The 23,004-nt window shown below is 40.3% G+C and overlaps 2 protein-coding genes across 3 annotated transcripts; one reads left to right on the top strand and one right to left on the bottom strand.

Annotated features, from left to right (window-relative positions):
* The first annotated feature begins 1,496 nt into the window (after nt 1-1,496).
* On the top strand, nt 1,497-5,507 carry LOC131676171 (uncharacterized protein K02A2.6-like). Its single transcript, XM_058955292.1, has 2 exons — nt 1,497-3,452; nt 3,606-5,507. Exons 1-2 carry the CDS (start codon nt 1,497-1,499, stop codon nt 5,505-5,507), a joined length of 3,858 nt encoding a protein of 1,285 aa, XP_058811275.1.
* Nucleotides 5,508-12,003: 6,496 nt separating this feature from the next.
* Nucleotides 12,004-21,477, bottom strand: LOC131688645 (probable 4-coumarate--CoA ligase 1). Of its 2 annotated transcripts, none has more exons than XM_058973061.1 (3): nt 21,424-21,477; nt 13,234-13,793; nt 12,004-13,178 (listed from the first exon to the last, which is right to left on the bottom strand). In XM_058973061.1, exons 2-3 carry the CDS (start codon nt 13,782-13,784, stop codon nt 12,089-12,091), a joined length of 1,641 nt encoding a protein of 546 aa, XP_058829044.1. In that variant the 5' UTR covers nt 13,785-13,793; nt 21,424-21,477; the 3' UTR covers nt 12,004-12,088. The 2 variants fall into 2 exon arrangements, with proteins under 2 accessions (XP_058829044.1, XP_058829050.1); XM_058973067.1 differs by lacking the exon at nt 21,424-21,477 and adding an exon at nt 21,075-21,094.
* Between the last annotated feature and the right edge of the window lie 1,527 nt (nt 21,478-23,004).

Genomic DNA, 23,004 nt, shown 5'->3' with positions numbered 1-23,004 from the left:
CACTGGAATTCGAATCGAAACTGGTTTTCAGAAAATGATGTTCTGTGAAAACAAGGTATTAACAAAACCCATAAAATCGCGTTTCGCGCGTTGAAAACCGGTTTTCGAGTTAATTTTATTTCTTTAATGCAATTTTTAACATTTAACATAACATCAAAGACAAAATATTCACTGTTAATTTTCTTTGAATGGTGTCAGTGCTAGTTTTCAAAAAAAGCGTTGATATACAAAAATTTGCTCCGAGCTACTTTTTGGGTTCCACTTATGGGACCTAAAATAACTACGCATTTTCTAAGCTCGGTCGGTGAAACTATCTTTTTTGCGCCGACGGTTTAAAGTTTACATGGGATTTTGTATAGGGAAATCGACTTTTGCCAAATAAATCATCCAAGAGTCGCCCAGTGCCGCCTAAAAATAAATCGATGTGAATTTTTATAGAAAATTTATCAAGGAAACAATGTCTCGAAGATCGCAAAGCAATTTGACGATTGTGGAAAAAGTTATTAAGCAAAAATCGATTGATGTTCTGAAGATTAATAAAAATTTCAATTTTCATAGCACCGCTGCTACTGACGATCGAATTATATAACTTTCCCTTATTGTGCAGGAAAAAAAATTTAGACACAATAAGAGAAGATCAAAACCAAACTTTCATATAATCGGACAGCCAAATGCAGTGATGCTAGAAAAAGTGAATATTTTATCAATCAAGTATCAATAGGTTTCTGCTTAACCTTCCGGCAGTCGCGCACTAGCGCGCTGAGTGCACGCTGCTTTGAAAATCTAGCGAAATCGTTTTAAGGCACCAGCGGGCGGGTGCTCCTTCAGTGAGCCATTTGTGCGACTTCCGGAGGGATAATAACTTTTTCCGCAAGTGTCGGATCGTTTCGTGGTCTTCGAGACTTTGTTTCTTTGTTAAATTTTCTATAAAAACCACATAACGATTTATTTTTAGGAGGACGACTCCTGGGGAATTTATTTGATGAAAGTCATTTTTTCCATACGAAATCTCATGTAAACTTTAAACCGTGGGCGCAAAAATATCACAGATCGAGCTAAGAATTTACACAGTTGTTCTAAGACTCAAATGGTACCCAAAAAGTGGCTCGGAGCAGAAATCTAATTTTTGTCCCACCCTAGTATTCATTCTTTATAGATGATGATGATCGTTGTTATGTTGTATCTGGGAACACAGTTGGCGAATGAGAAGGGGAAAAATAAAGAGACATTAAATGTATAACCACGCGTTTATTATGTGTCCTCATAAACACAACATTTTGCGACGAATTGATGGGTAAAAGAGTGGTAAATATACGGAAACAATAACTCGATTGCACTATCGCGATAATTCGGTCGAATGGAAGTAGCCCGATAAGCGGAAAGGCGAGAAAAAAATTAAATTATCGGCGTGGCGTCGAACGATTGGTGTTCGCGGTAGAGGTGAAAACCAAACAGAAAAAAGAACAAATATATGCAAGTGAACAGGATCGAGTGAGATGAATCATAACATTGCACCTTTTGTGATCGGAGATACTTCATCGGTGGGAAGGAGATGGCAGGCATGGAAGCGATCGTTCGAGCTTTATTTAGACTGCAACGCTGCAGCGACTGCTGGAAAGAAGAAAGCTTTGCTTCTGCACCTAGCGGGTCTTGAGGTGCAAGAGGTATATTACGATGACCCAAATCGTGATGCCGCTGTTCCTGAAGGAAGCGATGTTTATAAACAAACAGTCGCGTTGTTGGACCAACATTTTGAACCGATTGTATGTATTCCGCATGAGCGGGCAATGTTTAGAAAAATGACTCAAAAAGAAGGTGAAAGTGTTACTCATTTCGCGAGGCGGTTGCGACACCAAGCTAATTTGTGTGAATATGGTGACGCGTTGAATATGCGCATAACAGAACAAATCTTCGATGGAAGTTGCTCAAATACGCTGCGTGAAGCAATTTTGAAAAAGCGGCTTGTTGATTTAGCAAACATAATCGAAGAAGGGAGAGTGCTTGAAACGATCAACTCGAACCAACAGGAGGCCGTTGGCGAAGATTCTGCTAGTGTAAACAAAGTGAGAAGTGAAATGAAAAGTGCTGCTCATCGTTGTTTCCGTTGTGGGTCGTCGGGACATTATGCGAATGACAAGAAATGTCCAGCCCGTAAGAAGACATGCGACAAGTGCGGGTTGATTGGACATTTTAAAAAGTTGTGCAAAACGAAGAAACCGGCCGTGGATAAAAAGAAGAAAGTGCGTCAAGTAGCGGATTCTGAAGAGGAGTCACATTCTGAGTGCGAAGATTATGTAAGCGATAATGAGAGTGACGCGAGTGATATCTACCACATATTTTCGACCGCGACGCGCGAAAGAAAAAAATTCAGCAGTGGAAGCGACGACAAATACAACACCAAAGTTAAGTGCCTAGTAGGTGGTGTTCCACTACAGTGGACGGTGGATTCAGGGGCATCGGTTAATTTGATCGACGAGTACACGTGGAATAAGCTAAAACAAAATGGATGTAAAGTAAGTTTTGAAACGAACGAAACACGGAAAAAACTGGTAGCATACGGTAATCATAAGCTACACGTGAAAGGCATGTTTAAAGCGGATATAAAACACGGATCTTTAACCGTGCACAGTGAAATCTTCGTAGTTAATGGCCAAGGCGCAAGCTTGCTGGGAAAAACGTCTTCAATTGACCTTGGAGTGCTGAAAATCAATTGCGACGTGTTGAAGATTACGGAAGAAAAATCAGTGAAAATTGGAAAAGCAAAGGATTTGTTGGTGACAATCAACATCGATCGGAAAATATACCCGGTACAGCAACCATGTCGACGATTGCCAATACCGTTACAAAAGACTGTGGATGAAGAAATCCAGAAACTTCTTGAGCAAGGTATTATCGAACCAGTTACAGGTAAGATCACCTGGGCATCCCCTTTGGTTGTGACACCTAAAGATGGTGGACGCAGAGTACGGTTATGCGTGGACATGCGCAGAGCGAATGCTGCTATCATTCCCCAGCGCCATCCATTACCTACTTTCGAAGAGCTGATGCCGTATTTGGATGGCTGTAAATATTTCTCGAAGATAGATTTAAACCAAGCATTTCATCAGTTGGAACTCGATCCGGAGTCACGAGAAATCACTACGTTTGTTACTACGAAGGGGTACTATCGTTTCAAAAGATTAATGTTTGGAATGAATTGTGCCGCTGAAATTTTCCAACGAGAGCTTGAGAGAATCCTTAAAGGTTTGGATGGAGTAGTGCACTTTATCGATGACATTTTAGTATTCGGACGTTCAAAGGCTGAGCACGATAGACGAGTAGCTGCGGTCATGAAGCGACTAATAAGCTGTGGACTAACCATTAACGAAGACAAATGTCAGTGGGGACGGAAGAGCGTTACATTCTTGGGTCACGAGCTATCACAAGATGGTATATTACCCACTGAGCAGAAAGTTAGTGCAGTTAAATCGTTCAGATGTCCAGAAACATCAGAAGAAGTACGTAGCTTTTTAGGACTTGTTAATTATGTGGGCAAATTCATCCCAAATTTGTCGACTATCACTACGCCGCTCCGCGCAATTACACGTAAAGGAGTCAAATTCTAGTGGACTGACGAAGCAAACAAATCATTCGTTAAAATTAAGGACGCTCTTTCCAATCCGCAACATCTGGGATTCTACAACGCGGAAAGCGATACTACGCTAGTCGTCGATGCAAGCGCGACAGGTCTGGGGGCGGTTCTACTGCAGAGTGATGAAGGTAAACGGCAGGTAATCAGCTACGCTAGTAGGAGTTTGTCTAAAACTGAACAGAAATACTCGGTGTTAGATAAAGAAGCAATGGCAATTTACTGGGGAATAGGCCGTTTTGAGACGTATCTGAGAGGGAAAGACTTTACAGTGGTCACAGATCATAAACCGTTGGTCAAAATATTTTCTGTCGACTCCGCTCCCAACGCCCGTCAGCAAAGATGGGTGCTTCAACTACAAGGATATCGATATAAACTAGTGTATGCTCCTGGAAAAACTAATATAGCCGATCCGTTGTCGCGATTAGCGCAATGTAGTGCATATCGTAGCAGTGATCGTGATTGTGAAAGCGATCTATGTGCTACTATTGAATGCGCTTTACCGACAACGATGTCGATGACGGAAGTCATCCAAGGGTCAGAAGATGATGAAGAGTTCCGGAAAATACGTGATGCAATCAACTCAGGAAAATGGAGCAGTGAACTGAAGCGATATCTGCCATTTCAAAACGAACTATGCTGTATGAATCAAATTATTTTGCGATTGAATAAAATAGTGATTCCGGAACGACTTCGTGCAAAAGTTTTGGATCTTGCTCATAGCGGGCACCCAGGCAGTAATAAAATGAAACGTCGATTGCGAGCATCCGTGTGGTGGCCAGGAATAGACAAGGACGTGGAGAAAAGGTGCAAAATGTGTAGAGAATGCCAAGCAGTTGGAAGGAGTCCTAATCCAGAGCCACTTCAAATTCGAGCTATGCCAGCGAAGCCTTGGAGTCATCTGAGCGGGGATTTCCTCGGGCCGCTTCCTAACGGCAAATTTCTTTTTGTTCTAGTAGACTACTATAGCCGGTATTGTGTTGTGGAGATAATGTCTACCACAACATCTGCGATGATAATACAGCGACTGGAGCGCATTTTTACTCGGCTTGGACTGCCAGACGTGTTGACTACAGACAACGCAGCTAATTTCTGCAGTCAAGAGTTCAGGGATTTCTGCGTAGATAACGGAATCAAACTTGCTCACACCACACCGTATTGGCCAGCCGCAAATGGTGAAGTGGAGCGGCAAAACCGGTCGATCCTGAAAGCGCTAAGAATTGGACAGATGAAAGGAGAAATTTTGGAACGTAGTCTACAAGAATACCTGTACATGTACACGGTCACACCTCATTCTGTGACAGGCGTATCACCAGCCGAGTTAATGTTCGGCAGAAGGTTCAGAGACAAGTTTCCACAAGTGAGCGATAACTCAATATTAAGGGATGAGATCAGGGACCGAGACCTGATTCACAAGTATCACGCAAAAATGTATCGGGACAAAAGGGTCAATGCACTGGAATCAAATATCGGTATCGGAGATCAGGTTCTTATGAAAAACCAACATAGAGTGAACAAGCTAGCTCCGAACTTTCATGCAAAACCGGCAGTGGTGATCGGTAGAAATGGGAGCAGCGTAACAATTCAAACTGAGGAAGGAGAGATATTCCGCAGAAATTCATCGCACTTGAAGAGGATCCACCAAGACTCGAGTAATCCGCAGAGTGGGCAGAGAAATTCTACAGGTATACAGGACGCTACAAGTACGACTGATTTAACATCCATTATTGAAGGAAGAACTCAATTACAAGGAGTAGATGAAGTGAACCGTAAGCAAACCGAACCCTCTCCTACTCGTATGACAGAAACTGCGGGGGTTTCAATACGTCCTAGGCGTCAATCTAAAGTGCCTGTAAAATACCAAGACTACGATATGTAGTAAATGTTTTATATAATACTTGTCTTGATTTTGAGAAAAGGAGAAAATGTTATGTTGTATCTGGGAACACAGTTGGCGAATGAGAAGGGGAAAAATAAAGAGACATTAAATGTATAACCACGCGTTTATTATGTGTCCTCATAAACACAACAATCGTGATGTTTTTTCTTTCTTTTTTCGATTTATTTTATGTTTTGTCTCATGAACTGGCTGTGTTTGACGTTAAGCTTTTTCATGTCCGCGAGTCCTGCCCCAGAGTAAAACCACAAATTGAAACAAATATATCAGTAAAATAATTTTACGGTCTCGATTCTGGTTGTACATGGATGAAAATCGAATTATTAACAGCCAATATCTTCACTTGGATAAAAATCTAGGGTTTCCAGCCAAAATTTATTTTGAAATGGTTTGTTTTCAAAAGCTAGTTTCCTTCACACTGGCTTTCAAACTGAAACTGGTTTTCATAAAGTGATGTTCAATGAAAACGAGGTTTTAAGGAAACCCACAAAATCAAGAGTTTGGCGCATTGAAACCCGGTTTTTGGGGTTAATTTTATTTCTTCAATGCAATTTTCTAACATTTAACATAACATTCTGTTGTTTGTAGTGAGTGGTTGGTTAAGCTGTATCATGGTACATTATGGGACCACACCAGGGTATGAACCGCCTTATGTCGTTTTTGCTTGAACCTGCGGGATAAGTTAGGCTGGGTCTCGATAGCTCCGATCACGACAGTAGGGTTCTAGTCCCAACCGCTGTGGGTTCATACATTTTAACAACTGTTGGGGTGGAGCCTCTCGCTTCGCTCAGTTTCTTTTAAAGCGGAAGTGACATTAGTGAAGATCAGCGCGGATCCTGCTGACAATGAAAGGTAACAACAAACGCGTGCGTTAAATTGCTAATGTATCCGCCATATAAAGTGGAGCATTTGGTAAGGATAATGCTTATTTTGGGCCGCTCAAACTTATTTCATATTTTCTTCACGAATAAAACCGATAATTTTTCGGTTGTAGCTTCCATTTGTCTACTAGCCTCAATTATTAAATCTATCTTTTTGGACGAAAACCAAAAAAATCTGGAAATGATCTATGGAGTAACGCGGTATTGAGCACACCAGACAGCCGCCTGTTCGACATTCACGCAGATTTGTGTCTTTAGCAATGTTGTTCTGGTGATCAAAATCTAGGTGGAATGCGAAATAGTTCGATATTCTGCCACTGACCATGCCATTTTTGGCCTAATGTATCACGATTCCTGAAGAGATAAAAACCTACGAAGTGATACACTGAATGGTTCTAGGTAGCGCCAATAAACATGCACATTCATGATTTTTGAATCTTAAGATTGCGACAATTTAGAAGTGCAGTGTCTTTGCCAGGGCTGTTGATTCAAGAATTTTTAAATTCTGGCACAATGCGAAATCTGTGACAGGACGCGCGATGCGGTAAAAGTAAATATCACCATACCCTTCTTGACGATTTTCGTTAACTAAGTAGTCCTAGTATCATAACTACATCCAAAGCGTCTTATGAAAATATTTTGGACATTTGATTCAGACGTATAGACGCAACCAAATTAGTAAAAGGAACGGATACAGGTAAAATTGTTTTATTATATTCAATAGTTATCAATATTGTTCAACACAGTATGATAGTATAATTCATGTTATGAGTTGGCTATACGATTTTCGAATCAAATCAGTACGTTGAACAAATTGAAGAACAATTGTGTTTGTGTAGCATTATTCTGCATTTAGGAAGATTGTGTCATTATTTCTGTGCGTGTCGAAAGATGCCCCTTTTACCAATTAGTTTTAGTTCGAAGAAAAAAGAGAACAACATTCCAAAGAGTCAAGAAACCCAGATATAGTATGACCACAGACTTGTCACTTTTAGTGGTAGAATCCCATACCATTCGATACACCACCTCGAAGGTTTTGATCTCGTGATCAACTTTGTTGAAAGTATTGACTCGCTAAAAAATCAGGAAATTGAGATTAGGTTGAACAACTGATATACTCACTAGCGCCGCCCAACGGTAGTTTTCTGAAGCAGCCGTTACACCACCTCATAGGTTTTGATTTGCTTGGCAACTTTGTCGAAGATACTGACGTTCTGAAATATCTAGATCTTGAGATACAGTAAGCTGAAAAAATAACATGATCACTGGCGCCACCTAGCAGCAGAATTTTATTTCAAACTATTCTATCTTCCATTGACTAGCTCTTGATCGTCTGAACAAGTGTGTCGAAGGAAATAATCCTCCACATGATCGAGATCACGATATATACTGAACAGAATATTGTTTGGACGAACTACCCACATCGCGCGTTCTATTGGTCTAGTTTTATCAAACAATTTCAGATTGTATTGTTACACTTGAGATATACCAGTGCACAACAATGGTTGTATCTTGTCCTGAGGAATATATAGTGGTTTGGCATTGATAAATGATTTTGCAACCAATTGATAACGATAAATCCCAACGTATTGTACAAAGTAGAACAGCGCGAGTGCTCGATGGTTAAAGAAGTTTTTTTTGTATACAAATAAGCAATTAAAAATTATTTTTTACGACCACACCCTTCATTGAACTACATTGATCCCTATTATTCTGCAGTCATAACTGTCAAAAAGGCTAACCCATGTGGCTAAATTTATTTTTTTTTTAAATAATCAATTAAAAATCATTTTGAAGTATTAAAGGTTTAAAGTATATATTGTTATATTTAGAAAGATGAGCTCTATCGGTTTATGAAATCAAAAAAGAATTTTGTTCTTCATTTAATGACCCAATTCCGCCCAGTCACTAAATTTTCTGGCAGAGACTGTTCTGCTAGATTTCTGTAAGTCTTGGTTTGGCAGCCCTGTCAGATTTCTGCGCACCTCCTGTCGGGTAAGTTGAACAAGAGCGAACTCGGTTTCGCTCGCGTGTTCTGGCACCTTTTTGACAGGAGCCGAGCGCAACCCTGGCATAATTCGGAAATAAACCGTGCAAAGATCCTGGCAATTCCTACCTGGCAGAATTTGGCACGAATCGAGCAAAACATCTGACATCTTCGCTTTGTTCAACTTTCTGCTGGCCACGGTGACTGGGATAGTGTCAGATGGTTTCGCCAAGATTTCTGTACGCTTCCTTCTTGCAAAATTTTCCAGAAAACGCGAGCGAAACCGAGTTTGCCCTTGTTCAACTAACCCGATAGGATGCTAGTAGAAACCTGGCAGCGCTGCCAAGCCAAGACGGACAGAAATCTAGCAGAACGGTCTCTGCCAGAAAATTTGCTGGCTGGGATCGCGCAGATACACACTGATACAAATTTGTATGAAGCAAAATACGCTGTGTTAGATAGACTTTCCAAGCCCCACTTCGAACGAAATGACATTTGCAGAAAACAAAGAGCGCAGCAAATGTCATTCCGTTCGAGCTGATACTTGGAAAGTAGCTCTATCTAACACAGCGTCTTTTGCTTCATAAGTGCATACTGCTGGATGAATGAGAACTCGAAAGATGGTGTTGGGATCACCAAAACGATGCAGTCGATGATTTCTCGCATGTTTTTTTGTAAACGGCCAATAAGCATACTGTCAAAATTCACTTTGATGAGAAAATTCCAGACAAACCGTAATTCGTCGATACTGGATGTTAACGTTTTATGAAAGAGAAAAGTTTTCTCTTTCGTTCGCTGCTATGATTTATAATCGGCGATTATTTTTTTTTCTAGAATTTCCTCCCAAAGTGGATTTTGACAGCATGGTTATTGGCCCTTTAAAAAAAAACGCGTGATTTGTTCCAGTACACGCTTCTTCCTTTTCTCCGGTACAAACAGGAGCAAAAAAACTTGCTGTAATCCAGTTTACTACCAGAAGAAGAATACAGAGTAGGTACCCAGAGCATACAGGGTCAAAAATGTTCCTGTATTACCTTCTGCTCCTTTCTTTTCTTCTGTTAACAAACCAGCGTAAAAACAGTAGGTTGCTTCTTGCTATAGAGCAACCGGAAGCAAGAAGAGTGTACTAGAACAAACACTTTAACCATTGAAACGATGGAGGCACTCAATTTGGTGGATTCTATACTGGTATGGTAAAGCCTTTTCACTTTCAATCTATTTCCGTAAATTTATAACGTTTCAATTTATCCATACTTCGATTTTTCGATTACTAAACATTTAAATATGATGTTCATCCACACCTATTCGATGCAATACATTGGGTGACACTGATTGAGCTAAAACGAAAGAAAACCTGAAGGGCTGGCTGAAGCTTGAAAACAACGACGGGTAACAAATTATCTTGAGAAAGCAGTTGACAGTATAGGCAGTTTCCGCTAATCCGCTCAATCAACACGGCACTCGTCTCAAACACGCGGAACGAAATGCGGAAGCGTTTTCGGCTAGCTGGAAATTCTTTTGCTGACGTTGACGTGAAACCGGCATGAATCGAAAAGAAAGTGTACGCGTGTGCTGTGAAGTAACTCGGTCGGGCAAACTCCCCCGATATTTGGCTATCGTCGCTTTTCGTGTGTGATCGTCGGTACGATGAAAATGCCTTTTTCGTTCGTGTAAAGATTTTTTTTTGTGTGGATGGTACAGTGCGGATGGATTTTTTTTCTGTGAATGAGGTAGTAATTTTTCTTTGATGAAGCCGAAAAAACAAGCGAATATGAAGAAGAAAAGCACAAACAAGTGACGTAGTGGGCCTTTCTGTTGCCACAAGTTTTGTTTCGGTTCGGCCATAGTTAATTTAATCGTTTTTTTTCGAGGTAACTGTCGCTAAGTGTTCTAATCGGTAGATCCAAGGTGAAGCTCGGTCTTTTTTTCACTTTTCATCGTGCGCCAAAGAATCACAATGCTCGTTCGGATATGTTCCCTTCTTTCTCTCCATTAATAATCTGCGAAATTCAATCAAGTGTGTGTTCAGCAAGAAAGAGATCAGGAGTAAGCCAATTCTAGTGTTTCGGCGAATAGGTTCTATTGTGCGGTTGTGCCTCTAAAGCAGAGATAGGTGAAAAGTGAGTTTAAGATGGTGTAAGAAGAGGAGTATGTTTGAATCAAAGCCGTGTTTGAAAGGTTTTCAATCGTAATCCTGTAATGTAACGGGTGATACGAAACGAAGCGGAAAAATAGTGCTCGTGTTTTAGCTTTTTGTGAAGTGAGTAAAGGTGAAACAAAATCATAATCGATTTTTCGAGAATTTTGTCCGAAAGAGGTGTGAGTAAATTTGGTAAAAGCGGAAATAAAAGTTCGAAACCCGCAGATGTTCGTACGATGAATACCGAGCAGTATGCTGCAAACAGCAGTTGTAGAGTTGGGGAAGAAGTTAACCGGGTATCCTCTGCGGTGCACCTTCAACAAATAAGTTATGGTAAAAACCATGACCTTGTCCGGTAAGTCCGTGCTTCTTTCATAGCTACTCCGCCACCAATTATTTGAACACATTTTGACAATTCTGTGTCCCATAATTCCTTCGCATGGATGCTTACGTAGGGCTAGCTGGGTATAAATTATACGACTTGTTATGAGCTTGCTGTAATGGAAATTTGCTGGATTAAACCAGTATTTACATAGAGCTTAGCATCAGTTGGAGACCGCTGAAAGACCATATCGTTGACGTCGACTTTGACTATCATATGGTGGTGTATATGATTCGTGCAATACTATCCAGCTTCGACGATTCTGAGCTCAGGATGTGTCGACCAGCTAGAGATAATTAAAATGCAGCGTTTGCTGGTTCATGAAATGATTAATTCTACAACAACAGAAGTCCACAGGGTACTGCACCATGGATGGAGTGCCGGAAAGCGATAGATGAGCGGCTAAAGGTTAGAACAGCGAAAAATAAAATTAACTGAGAACAACTAAGACACTAATTTACCGACGTAATAAATTCTGAATATGACGAAAATATACCATTGAAGGCAGAGTAAAACTATGACAGAAACAACATGTGAAAATTTTACAAAAAACCTAAAAGTATAACGGCACCGGTTATGATCAATGACCGGGACGTAAATCTATTTACAGATTGTATTTGTTAGGTGCAAGGAATTCGTTGTTATTTAATGGAGAAGGCACAAATAGAATTAGGATTTTGGAAAATGAACAAGTTGTGATTCAGTACCGGTAGATCTGAAAGTAGGAGCTGATTGGCTGTATGGAAAAGTTCACGATGATTGATTGGGACTGTACTCGCCTTGAACTGCGTGGATGACTTCATATACCCAATCTACAAGAACGACTGTAAACTCAAATGTAAGAACTATCGAGGCATTACAAACCTCAATGTCGCATATAAGGTACTCTTCCGTGTTCTGTTTAGCAGACCGCGTCCGATGACTGAATCCTTTGTCGGAGCATACAAAAGTAAGTTTCAAGAAGGACGATCATTGACGGACCGGATGTTTACCGTTTGAAAAAGCTTGGCTAAAATTCGGGGATATAACTTGTAATCTTCGGTGATATGAGACCTGGACGCTGTCATCAAAATAATCATGAATTTGGACAGGAATTAGGAATTATTTCCCATTCTTAATTTAATTCTAAGAAGATATTTTTGATACTAGAGTCAAACTTGTGTTTGATAAAAATCACTTCACTTTACTGCAATTATTGTACAACTCGACAGCGATGTCACGGCACTTTCTTCGCACTACTTTTCCCGAAGGCGTCATCGGCAGTGTATCGACTATGTACACGCCTCCTCGCAGATGTTTATAATTGCTCAGATCGCTCTCCACTATTTTCATAATATCGTCTTTAGTGATCTTCACTCCAACAGTACTGGTGACCAACGCCGCCGGTAGGTCATTACCTGGAACCGGAATACCCACTACACAAACATTCGCTACTCCCGGCACTTGTAGTATCACCCTTTCGATTTCGCTTGGCGAGATCTGATAGTTATTGTACTTGATGATGTCCTTTTTTCGATCCACTATAAACAAAAGTCCGTCCTCGTCAAATCGTCCAATGTCTCCCGTATGCAACCATCCATCGCCGTCCAACATTTCCGACGTAGCTTCACTGTTTCCGTAGTATCCCAGAAACATGTAATCCAGTTTGACAAGAATCTCCCCTTCCTGACCAATATCCAGCGTATTTCCTGCGTCATCGATCACTCTCGCCTGGCAAGTGCCTTTCAGATATCCGGTACACCCCTCCTTGTAGCTATCATAATCGGACAAAGAAACAATCCCTCCAGCTTCGGATAACCCGTACCCGACATGGAACGTGGCAGCTGGCGTAAGCTTCTCGAATGAATTTTTCAACGAACCAGACACCATACCGCCACCAGAAAACCATAATCGCATACTGGAAAAATCCGTTCCCGCCGTACGTGGATGCTTAATCAACGCGGTTGCGTTCGCCGGCGGAAAGAAGGCTAAGGTGACGCGGAATCGTTCGATTATGTCCAGAGCCAGCGTAGGTTCGAACGGGTGTCGAGTGATGATGCGCGTAGCTCCGCTAACGGTACCCAGCAGCAGGAAGGCTAGTCCCGATAACCAATACAGTGAGCTGAATCCGAGCAATATGTCCGTAGAGTTGCAGTCAAGCATACCGACAATGCTGGCGATGCACATCGAGTGGGAGAAGCAGACCCCCTTGGAACGACCGGTCGTTCCCGAGGAGCATACGATAATGGCTAGTTTTGATGAGGCGTCCTCGAAGTGGACGGGGCTGTTGGGTGAAGATAATAGAATAAATCGTTTAATAATATATTAAAAATACTTACACAAATTCATGTTCTTTTCCTGTCGGTTTAATAAGTTCTTCAATGTGTAGAAAACCATCTACTTTCTCGCCGAAAATTATTACCACCGCATCAATGGCGGCCATTTTGATAGCTCCCAGCATTTCATCGAGCGTCTCCCGGTCGCAGAAAACAAGCTTTGGTTTAACCGTTTCCAGCATAAAGCTAAACTCATCACGTTTAAACGTACCGTCCAGAGTGTTCACCGGGATACCGAGGGCAAAGCAGGCAAAAATGGTCGGAGCAACCAGATTTCCATTTCGGACAGCCATCGCAAAAACATCTTGCTGGGCGTAACCCATGGCGGTTAAGTGCTGTGCTACGCGGATCGTCCGCAGACGCATTTCCAGGCAGGTCACTTCAGTTCCACAGTCGGCACTAATTTGTGTTACTTTCGTTGGGTTCTTTTTCAGGATTGCTAGGATTAGCTCGCCCAGCGATTGGTGCGGGTTGTACAGGGGAGGTGTTTTGGAACCGCTCCAGGTTTTGGTTTGGGGGTTGTAGAACGTGTGGATGTTTCGCGGGGAACGCATGGTTGGAGGCTGCAAAGAGATGACGTGGATACTTGTGACGTCGTTCAAGAAAACTTGTATGTTGTGTGGCTGTTACTTTTTGGCCAAAGAAGATGTTAGTAGTGTAAATTAGAAAAACTATAAAAAGAGCTGCGCAGAAAAAACAGCGTTTTTTGACAATGTATCCCTCGACATTGTATGGCAACACGTCCAATGTCATAAATGACAGCTAAACCAGAATCCAATCGATGCTAAATGGAGTCCCCGCAGTTCTCTTTTTAGAGTTTTTCTAGTGTAAATGTATCTGTTCACATCTCTAAATGTTTCATTGCCAAAGTAAAAGTCAGCAATAAAGTTATGACAAACATTAATCACGGATAATTTTTCCTCACCCTGTAGAGAGGATTCTTACTCAAATACTCGTGAAATAGCAGATTATTTATTGTAAATTTATTGTCTGTACCCAAACAGTTCGCAGCGCCATCATAAATACATCACATGAAACATAATTGTTATCATTATCTCTTTTGTTGTTCGCTGCTGGTAGCCTCCCATCATCATGACTGTACGGCTTATCGTTGCTGTGAACGATTCAAGTGTGTCATTTGAAGCCCTAATGGTGTACTTAATGATAATTCGAAATGTGCTACGAGATGCTCTGTTCACGAGAGGTGACCGTCATCGTCTACCGGTTGCCAGGGTTTCAGCGTGATGCTGCAAAAAATACCGGCATGCAGAACACGCAGTTGTAAATAGGGCAAACCGGAACAGGTTCGTGTGTATGTTGTTTACCATGACCACTCACCTTATACAGTGATGTTCCGTGTTTTGTGATATTTTCCGCAGTAACAGTAAATAATGATTAATCACTGCTTTGCAGAATAATTTTAAATTAATCAAGATGCAATTCATCGTGACCGATGTTTAATTTGTCAACGCATGACATGAATTAGTGGTATGAAGATATCTTGCTTACTATTATAGTTTGTACGCAAAATCACCTCGTTGAAAGTTCCAGACGTTGTGAAGTAAAATTAGTTAAGGAATTTACGTTTCGACTTCGTCTCATCAGAATCCGACACTAACTTAGTGACAGGACTAAGCAAGCGCCGGATTGGCGCTAGCACTATAAAACGAAAACACTATTTGTGTTTCTGAGCAAACCCCTAGTCCTGCGTGTTTACTTATGGCGATTTCGCTTGAACCTGAAACTGAGTCAGGTTCTAACCCCAACTGCTGTCAGTTCATACATTTTGACAGCAGTTGGGGTTAGGAACTGACTCAGTTTCGTTTCAAACGAAAACCACATTAGAAACACATTCATTCCGGCGCTAGCTTAGTCCTGTCACTAAGTTAGTGTCGGATTCTGATGAGACGAAGTCGAAATCCAAATTCCATAACTAATTTAGTTATAGGCCATGTGCCCTTCACACGCAAATATGGCTCTAAACAATTTTCTCCTTAATGGAGAAAAATAGTTTTTACCTAAATTTTTCTCCACTTAGGAGAAATATAGCATAGTGTATTGTTGAGTTGTTTAGTTTGAAACACTTTTAATTGGACCGCTTCAGTACCGTTTTTACGCATGGGCACACTGGGCCCTGACCAGGGGCCCCGGGAATTTAGGGGCCCCGCGATGAGGAGAGGCGCATGCTAACTGTCTGCACTGTCTGCAATGTCTAGAGAAGATAGCGGCCCAATATTTATTTAAAGTTATCTCAATTTTAAAAGAAGATGAAGTGTTTAATCGTTTATGATGTTTAAAAACAAATCTGATGTATTATATTTGGTTTGGAAAAGTTGCATAATATTTTAGAAAATATGTGTTTAAATCCATCTCGAAGATCTTTTCGCAAATGTTTTAAACGGTTGTATGAGATCGTCAAACTAATTATATATGAATATTTTTAAGTACGATTATTTTCCAAGGGCTTTTGTCTAGAAAAACACATTTTACGAACACAAAGTTTCATAGCACATTCAAAAAAAAAAAAATAAAAATTCGGATTTACCATTATTCGTAGCTCTTAGAATTCGAATTGACTACAAGATGGCGAATTTTGCAATTAAAATTTATATTTCATAGAAAAGTTATGAGAAAAAAACAAAAGTGGGATCAAGCGTACCCACTCTTCCCTACCGATCAAAAGTTGAATATTCTTCAGCGGCTGATTTCAGTTTCGGTTAAACCAGATTGATGTCAAAAGCAAAGATAAACTATGAGTCACGGCGACATATACTCTACAGAAACAGGCTTGAAAAATAATCATCCTGATCCGTCTGAAAGGGCTTCGCCAACACAGTATTGATTGATTTAAAAGCTATCTTTTCGCAAAGTAGAATGTTTATTGAATGACAAAATATTACTTTTCTGAAGCCACATTATATCCAATTTCATCACATCAGAAACGTGGTACTGCTAACGTTCAGTATGTGAAGAATAACTCTTTTGTAAGCCAGAGAGATCAATAAAATGTGTTGGCATCCTCTATGCGGTCACAGGTGAAACTAAAATTTTCTAATCAAAACCTGACTCGTATTATTTACTATAATTCTTCTGAGCGTACCATTGAGCTAAACCTAACGATTATTTCACAAAAATGTTTAGTTAGTACGAATTGAGTACTGATACACAACCATTCATTATTAGGCCCCATGCAAAACTGGCTCCGACATCACTTTCTTAAAAGTTTAATAATTTCTTTTAACAAAGCCGGATTGACAAGCAGTCTATGGCATACAGTGCCACCTAGTGACGAAAATGCGAGCTAGTGGGTTTTCTCCATGTAAATTGTTGAAAAATCCCATACAAAGCTCGGGCACGTTGGTCCGGTAGCTATACTTGTCCGATTTGCTTAAAATTTGGTGTAAGTACTCCTGGTGGGACTAGGAATCGACTCAGGGGTGGGCCGATAAAAGTCATTTTTTCCTGTCACTCTATTGTCCACGAAATTAGAAATTATCGCACTACGTAGAAACCGTGGCCAAAAATTAATTCGCTATCCAAATTAGGAAAAATATTCAGTTTGTAATATGTTATGTTTAAAAACAGATTTGAACGGTACTCATAAATTGTTACACTGTAACTTCTCTCCTAACTATATTCTACTTTAATTACATTTTCATTTAATTTTTAGCAACATCGGATTTTTAGCTACTGCTTCGAAATGGCTCAGTATCTTTCGATTTACTGAAGTTCCGGCTAGTTTGGCACATTGCAGTCTTTGGGCACAAAATTTATTTTGATGACTCAGTACAATTCTAGAACTGATTTAGCATAACGGCATGATGACGAATCAGGCCAAAACATCGGAGAACCACAGTCTTGTCTAAAAGAAGTAGTCGACGTTTGTGAAGGTACTCTTTCTTGTAGGCTGCTTGCCTTGGTTCATAATCCCGGTTGTGATAGAAGCAATCTGCAGTTGTGACATGTCTTCGATTGCCACAACTGCAGATTGCTTGCCAGATCAAAAAATTCCCGAATTATTGTGTGTTTATTTTTTCAACGTTATTGAATCTATCCATAGTAAATATCAGGCACTTTCGAAACTGTGGCGTCCACTGCCCTGAGTTGTTTGTTGCATTTGCGATGGGATCATTTTGAGTTCATGCGATATGTGAGCTGAATTTTCTAAAGTTTGCTTGGCTAAATATTGGGGTTATGTTTATCGAAAGAAAACTCACCAAATTTCTTTAACTTTACAAAGATATTTCACCAAATGATATATGAACATTACTCGTTAAACTGTGTTTCAACTAAATATGTTTATTTTGCGTTATTCTGAGAAAGAATTGTGCAATATTTTCGAGGAGAGCACTAAGAGTGTGAAACCCAGAAATCTGAAGATCTGAACCAACAAAAATCAAAATGAATAAATATGAATAGTTTCCGTATCTAATGTTTCAAAAAGATTTATACTTCAGCTGTAAATTTCTAAACTAGTAATGTCCGGCCATCTATTAATTAAAATTGGCATCTTTTGACATATATAATAGATGTTGCAACATTCTCGCAGTTATACATTAAATACTTTACGATGACATCACAAATGAACTCAAGTGTTCATTTTTGACAGTTCGCTTGTACTATTTACATGGATTTGGAAAATATCTTTGTGATTTTCTTCGAGCGAATCTAGTCACCCACAAAATTTTTCCAAGTCCATGTAAACAGTACTAGTGAACTGCCAAGAAAAGTGAGGTTAACTGTATCAGTAAAGAACCTAATAGCTGAGCGCATTTTCTACGAAAATAGCCTTAAACGCATCATGAAGTACGAAGAACTCTGCCACTTTTGCATGAAGTCAGATCCATAGATTTTGAGTTTAACCCACCAATATCCGATTTTTTTTTTGAATTGCTTCATGTGAATTTCCATTTTTATATTTGTTCCGAATTGAGCTAGCGATTTTCTTGGTAGTAGTTTCAATTTTTCGTAATAATGAAGAGCTATGATGCTTCGGGGCGTTTTCAGTACCTTCGTTCAATACTTTGCCATTTTACATCAAGAAATAGTTATGTCTTTGGGCCAGGCATCGGTTATTCTATTTTCACTCGAATCATCAAGTTACCAAACAACAGAACTATGGGCAAAATCCTCTCTTGTTCTATTGCGATTCTTTGTATTATCGTCCAATATATTTGAAAATTATTCTTTACATGCAAAATAACGAACACCGACTCTTGTACTTGGCCTGCGAGCGGAATAATTTTCATCGGTACGCGAAAGAGAAGTACTGCTATTTCACGCTGAATGCAAAAAGATTTGAGCTGTGCTGCTCGTCCGAAACCGAAAATATTCAGGTTTCATCTCTAAGAATTTGTACTTTAGAAAGATCCCACGTCCTGAATTCCACATTAGCATATTTACGATCTTCAAAAAATAATAAATCAACGACATGCGCGGCAGAGACCGGCTTGCCAAGATATCACGAATAGGGACAATGGGTGGTCTGCCTCGGGCTCCTAAGAAATAACGTCCAAACAACGTGCTCGATGTCTTGGCAAGGTTTGCCGCAAGTGCATAGTTTACCATCAGTGAGTCCGATACGAAAGAGATGAGCGTCGGACGTAAAGTGATTGTTTTCGACTTCAGGATTATTGAACCTTTAAAAGACAGATAAATCGTTGTTAAAGATAACGAAGCTAGTGGACTCTTCGATAAGTGATTCATGAGGAGTATTTTCTCCTGGTGGAGGTAGATAGAATCAATTTTTCCTTCATTTAGGAGAAAATTGGTTAAAATTATCTTTGCGCGCAAAGAGTAAAATACCTATGACTACATTAGTTATATAATTTGCGTTTCAATTTCGTCTCATCAGAATCCGACACTAACTTAGTGATAGGACCAAGCTAGCGCCGCTTAAACCTGTCACTAAGTTACTGTTGGATTTTGATGCAACGTAGTTAAAACGCAATTTCCATAACTAATTTTCTGGTAATCAATATGTTTGTATCTATTAGTAAAAATGTTTAAGGCTTTCCCGCAAACGTGTATGATCAAGAATATCCCCTTTGCGTGCCATGTATTCCAAGCAGAACGTGTAATCTGAATCTTGAAGAATCACAAGTAGAAGAAACAATCTTACGTATGTGGCTGAAATACGCTGTCTTAAATTTAGTTTGCAATTAAAACTCGACAAACCAATAAAACTTTCACTTGCTACAGAATCGTCAACATTCCTATTGACCAAGAATACTGAAACCATTTGCTGTTTAGCGAGTATAATAGTCGATTTTTTGTTATAAGCAACACAAGACAATCGTTCGTACCCTTCTCTTTGCGAAGGGCAAGTTGAATTTTGACAAGCCTAGGTGCCGAGGCGTAATAGAATAGCATTTCAATCGGCCAATACGAATTGTGGTCGAAAGCGGGGTATCTTTGTTTATATCAATGTCACTTGTCTCCTGTCTCGTGGATCAATGCTCTCTGCTACAGAAACCAGTTCTATAAATTAAATTATCGACTTTTTGCTGGATTAGGCAGATTCTTCAAAAAACTGAATTTGATGCTGTCTGACCCAAACGATTTATGTTTGCATGACACTAGTGCACCTGGTAATTCATCATTAAATATTTCTTGCAAAGTCCAAAGTTTATCGTGTCGAATATTCCTCGCTCACACCTATTCCTCGACTATGGGACACAATTTTAGCTGTCCTATCCGACATTTTAGCAACATATCCGACCAAGTGTAGTCTACAGTGCTTTATGAGTCTTGCGATCTTAGCATGTTTGTATACACCAACCAGTCGATAATGTCTCCTTTAACGACTACTCCTCATGTCCGTACAGAGCAACAGGGAGTATCCGCGATGTGTAAAGAGAAAGTTTTTTACGCGATTTTTGGAAGATTCTTCAAAAAAGCACAAAAGTCTCGTCCACTGCGGTACTTGACTCGAAAGGTTCGGAAGCCAAGTATCATGTGAGATCTCGTGATGATAATAATTCCGTTCCTTGGCACACCAGATTTTGGCATCTCTTGAACTCTTGAACAACAAATCGGGAAGTGAAATGCTCCGCTTCAAAATATTCAATGTGAAAAACGGGTCGGATGTCTGGATATTCTGCGCTCGATTTTACCCATCGAGCGTTATATGAATCAGTCTGTTCAGTTTGATGGAAAGTCATTTTCAAGCATTATCACAGTTCGTTTCGTTGCATTGAATCGTGCGCTGCTTTGTAATCCACACACTGATGAGTTCGCAAGCTATATTCCCGCAACTCAGGATTTGTTTTCCAAGGAGCAACTTACAAGCCATTACTTCGTTGTATTGGTCCGTATCCATGTAAACAGTTACACCCCAACACTGATCAATTTTCAGTTTATTACATTTATAGCCCTAAACATTCCATCGTGCCAAATACCTGATTCCGGAGTGAAAAACCGGCTATTATTTACATGGAAAGTTTGCTAAGTCGCATTCAGTAACGTACTACAAAATATACTTGATAGAGATTTTTTTTAAATTACGAGAAAATGTGAAGATTTATAATATCACAAAATATCCCAAGCTTTGTTCACTTTCTTCTTCAGTATACTTTCCTGTAACTCTATTTGGGACCTTTCCATAGGTTAATCTGTTGCTCAAAATGCGATGATTTAACAATTGCTCTAAATATAATTTTCTCGATTTTGTTTCAATTATTCATTATTTTTATGGCGCTTTTAATGTGTCGTCACAAATACTAATGAAACATTCGTGTTTTTAATTAAATAAAATTTGAAATAAAGTCTCAGCATTGCGATTAATCTGTTTTATTCTAAGAAATGAACAACTCGTATAGCAAGCATCAGCCTCAAATTTATACCTTTATATTTTAAGTTTGAAATACTAGATCATTAACTTGAATCTTTTAGTTCCCGAACATATCTTCATCATCCTAATGATCAGTTATTCAAAAAAATAGCACTTGAGGAATTACTTTATTCCGATACTTGCACATATCATCACAACAGCCTGAACAGACCTGTGCTTTACAGTTCGGACTAAATAAAGTAGAAAACACTATGGTCAGTTTCGAAATCACTGATAATCACCACCGAGATGTTGACCTCCAAATCCTTGCACACACCTTCTTCCATGACATTGCACATTTTACACTACTCCCTAGATCTTATCACAGTAACCCACCCGGTATCTGCGGGATAATTACTTACCCTTGTTTTAGCTGAACAGCTGCGATCTCGACTCGACCAAGTAACGGTCGGAAATGACGATCGTTTGACTAGGTCAGTGGTATTAATGGTCTCCCTTTATCTTGATCTGCGGAGATGCGGAAACTAAATGCACAGACAAGTAGACGTATTAGTTCATTTTATTTTTGTTATTCAAGTCGCTATTTTGTTTCAAGATATCATCAACGATTTGTGCTTATTCCCATCTAATGACTTCTTCTCATAGACTACATAACGTGGGGCTGATAACTCCCAAGCAAATGACATAAAGAACATCATTACAGCAGCAGAGTCCAAATATATATCCGAAATATTGTACGGGCTAGAAACCTCTCTCGCAGGTTGATGGGACTGACGGTATTGTAAACATCATCAAGTCACAATAGATTCAATAGAGTTAACTAAATATAAGGACCTTGGCTCTTTTTAGTTTTCACCAAGTTCTACTGCTAGATGTTAATTAGTTCTCATGTTAATAATACACCAATTATTATGATTACTTAGGATTCTCAAACGCGGTCTCAAGCGGCACCTACAAAAATGCCCGCGCGCATGCGGTTACGAATCGGTCACGTCCGGAAGTCTATACTCGATCCTAAAAGCATAGGCCTATGCCTTCAGTGCCTTTAGTTGGTACATGACTGGGCAATGCGTAATATAGACCAGTGGTTCGCCACAGTGGTCCTTAGCCTCTTGTCCAGTAACTCCTATCCCTACCTCCCCGCGGTACCAGCTGGGGTACGAGTAACTATAGGAAATATCGGGTAACCAACCCTGGTGGGACCATTGTCGTATGCTGACAGAGAAGGAGGGGCTCCTCTTTTCGGAGGGTGAGTCCATCCGAGCTGACACAATAGTCCTCCGGCGAGACAGGGCGTTGGGGAAGGCCCAACAAGCCGCCCTGGAAAACTAACAGTTACGAACAGTCACTCTGCTTTCCAGCTTTCGACAGGATAATCTACGACGAACTCCAACCACGGAACATTTTGAACTCGTAGCGCTGCAGGAACTTTGCTTGACAGGACAAAAGGTATGGACAAACGGGCATCGAGCGGCTACTTTCTACCAGAGCTGTGGCACCACCAACGAGCTGGGAACCGGCTTTGTAGTGCTGGTGAGGATGCGTCAACGCGTGATCGACTCAAATCAACGCAAGGATGTGTAAGTTGAAGATCAAAACCCGCTTCTTCAACTATAGCATCATCAACATACACGGCCCACACTATGGGAGACCCGACGACGAGAAGGAAGCATTCTACGCGAAGCTGAAGAAAAGTGTACGACGGCTGTTCCCAACGGGACGTGAAAATCATCATCGGTTATATGGACGCTCAGGTAGGACGGTTGGTAATCTTTAGACCGGTAATGGGGCCAAACAGCTTGCACACCTAACGGCTAACGATGCGTGAACTTCGCAGCCTCCCGTGGCGTGGTAGTCCGAAGAACCTTCTTCCCCCGCAAAGATATCCACAAAGTCATCTAGAGATCACCTGACCAACGTACCGAAAACCAAAGCGATTCCGTTCTAATCGACGGCGATTCTTCTCTGATATCACCAACGTT

This window comes from Topomyia yanbarensis, chromosome 1 (assembly GCF_030247195.1).
Source record: "Topomyia yanbarensis strain Yona2022 chromosome 1, ASM3024719v1, whole genome shotgun sequence".
NCBI classification, from domain to species: Eukaryota; Metazoa; Arthropoda; class Insecta; order Diptera; family Culicidae; genus Topomyia; species Topomyia yanbarensis.
Note: the sequence above shows the minus strand (reverse complement) of the source record. Positions and strands in the feature narration are given on the sequence as shown.

Bases quoted from the DNA above. Each gene is read 5' to 3' on its own strand.
- LOC131676171 (XM_058955292.1), top strand. From the start codon at position 1,497: ATGAATCATAACATTGCACCTTTTGTGATCGGAGATACTTCATCGGTG. The intron at 3,453-3,605 runs GTTAGTGCAGTT...GTCAAATTCTAG, and splicing joins TATTACCCACTGAGCAGAAA to TGGACTGACGAAGCAAACAA.
- LOC131688645 (XM_058973061.1), bottom strand. From the start codon at position 13,784: ATGCGTTCCCCGCGAAACATCCACACGTTCTACAACCCCCAAACCAAA. The intron at 13,179-13,233 runs GTAAGTATTTTT...TTCACCCAACAG, and splicing joins GGAAAAGAACATGAATTTGT to CCCCGTCCACTTCGAGGACG.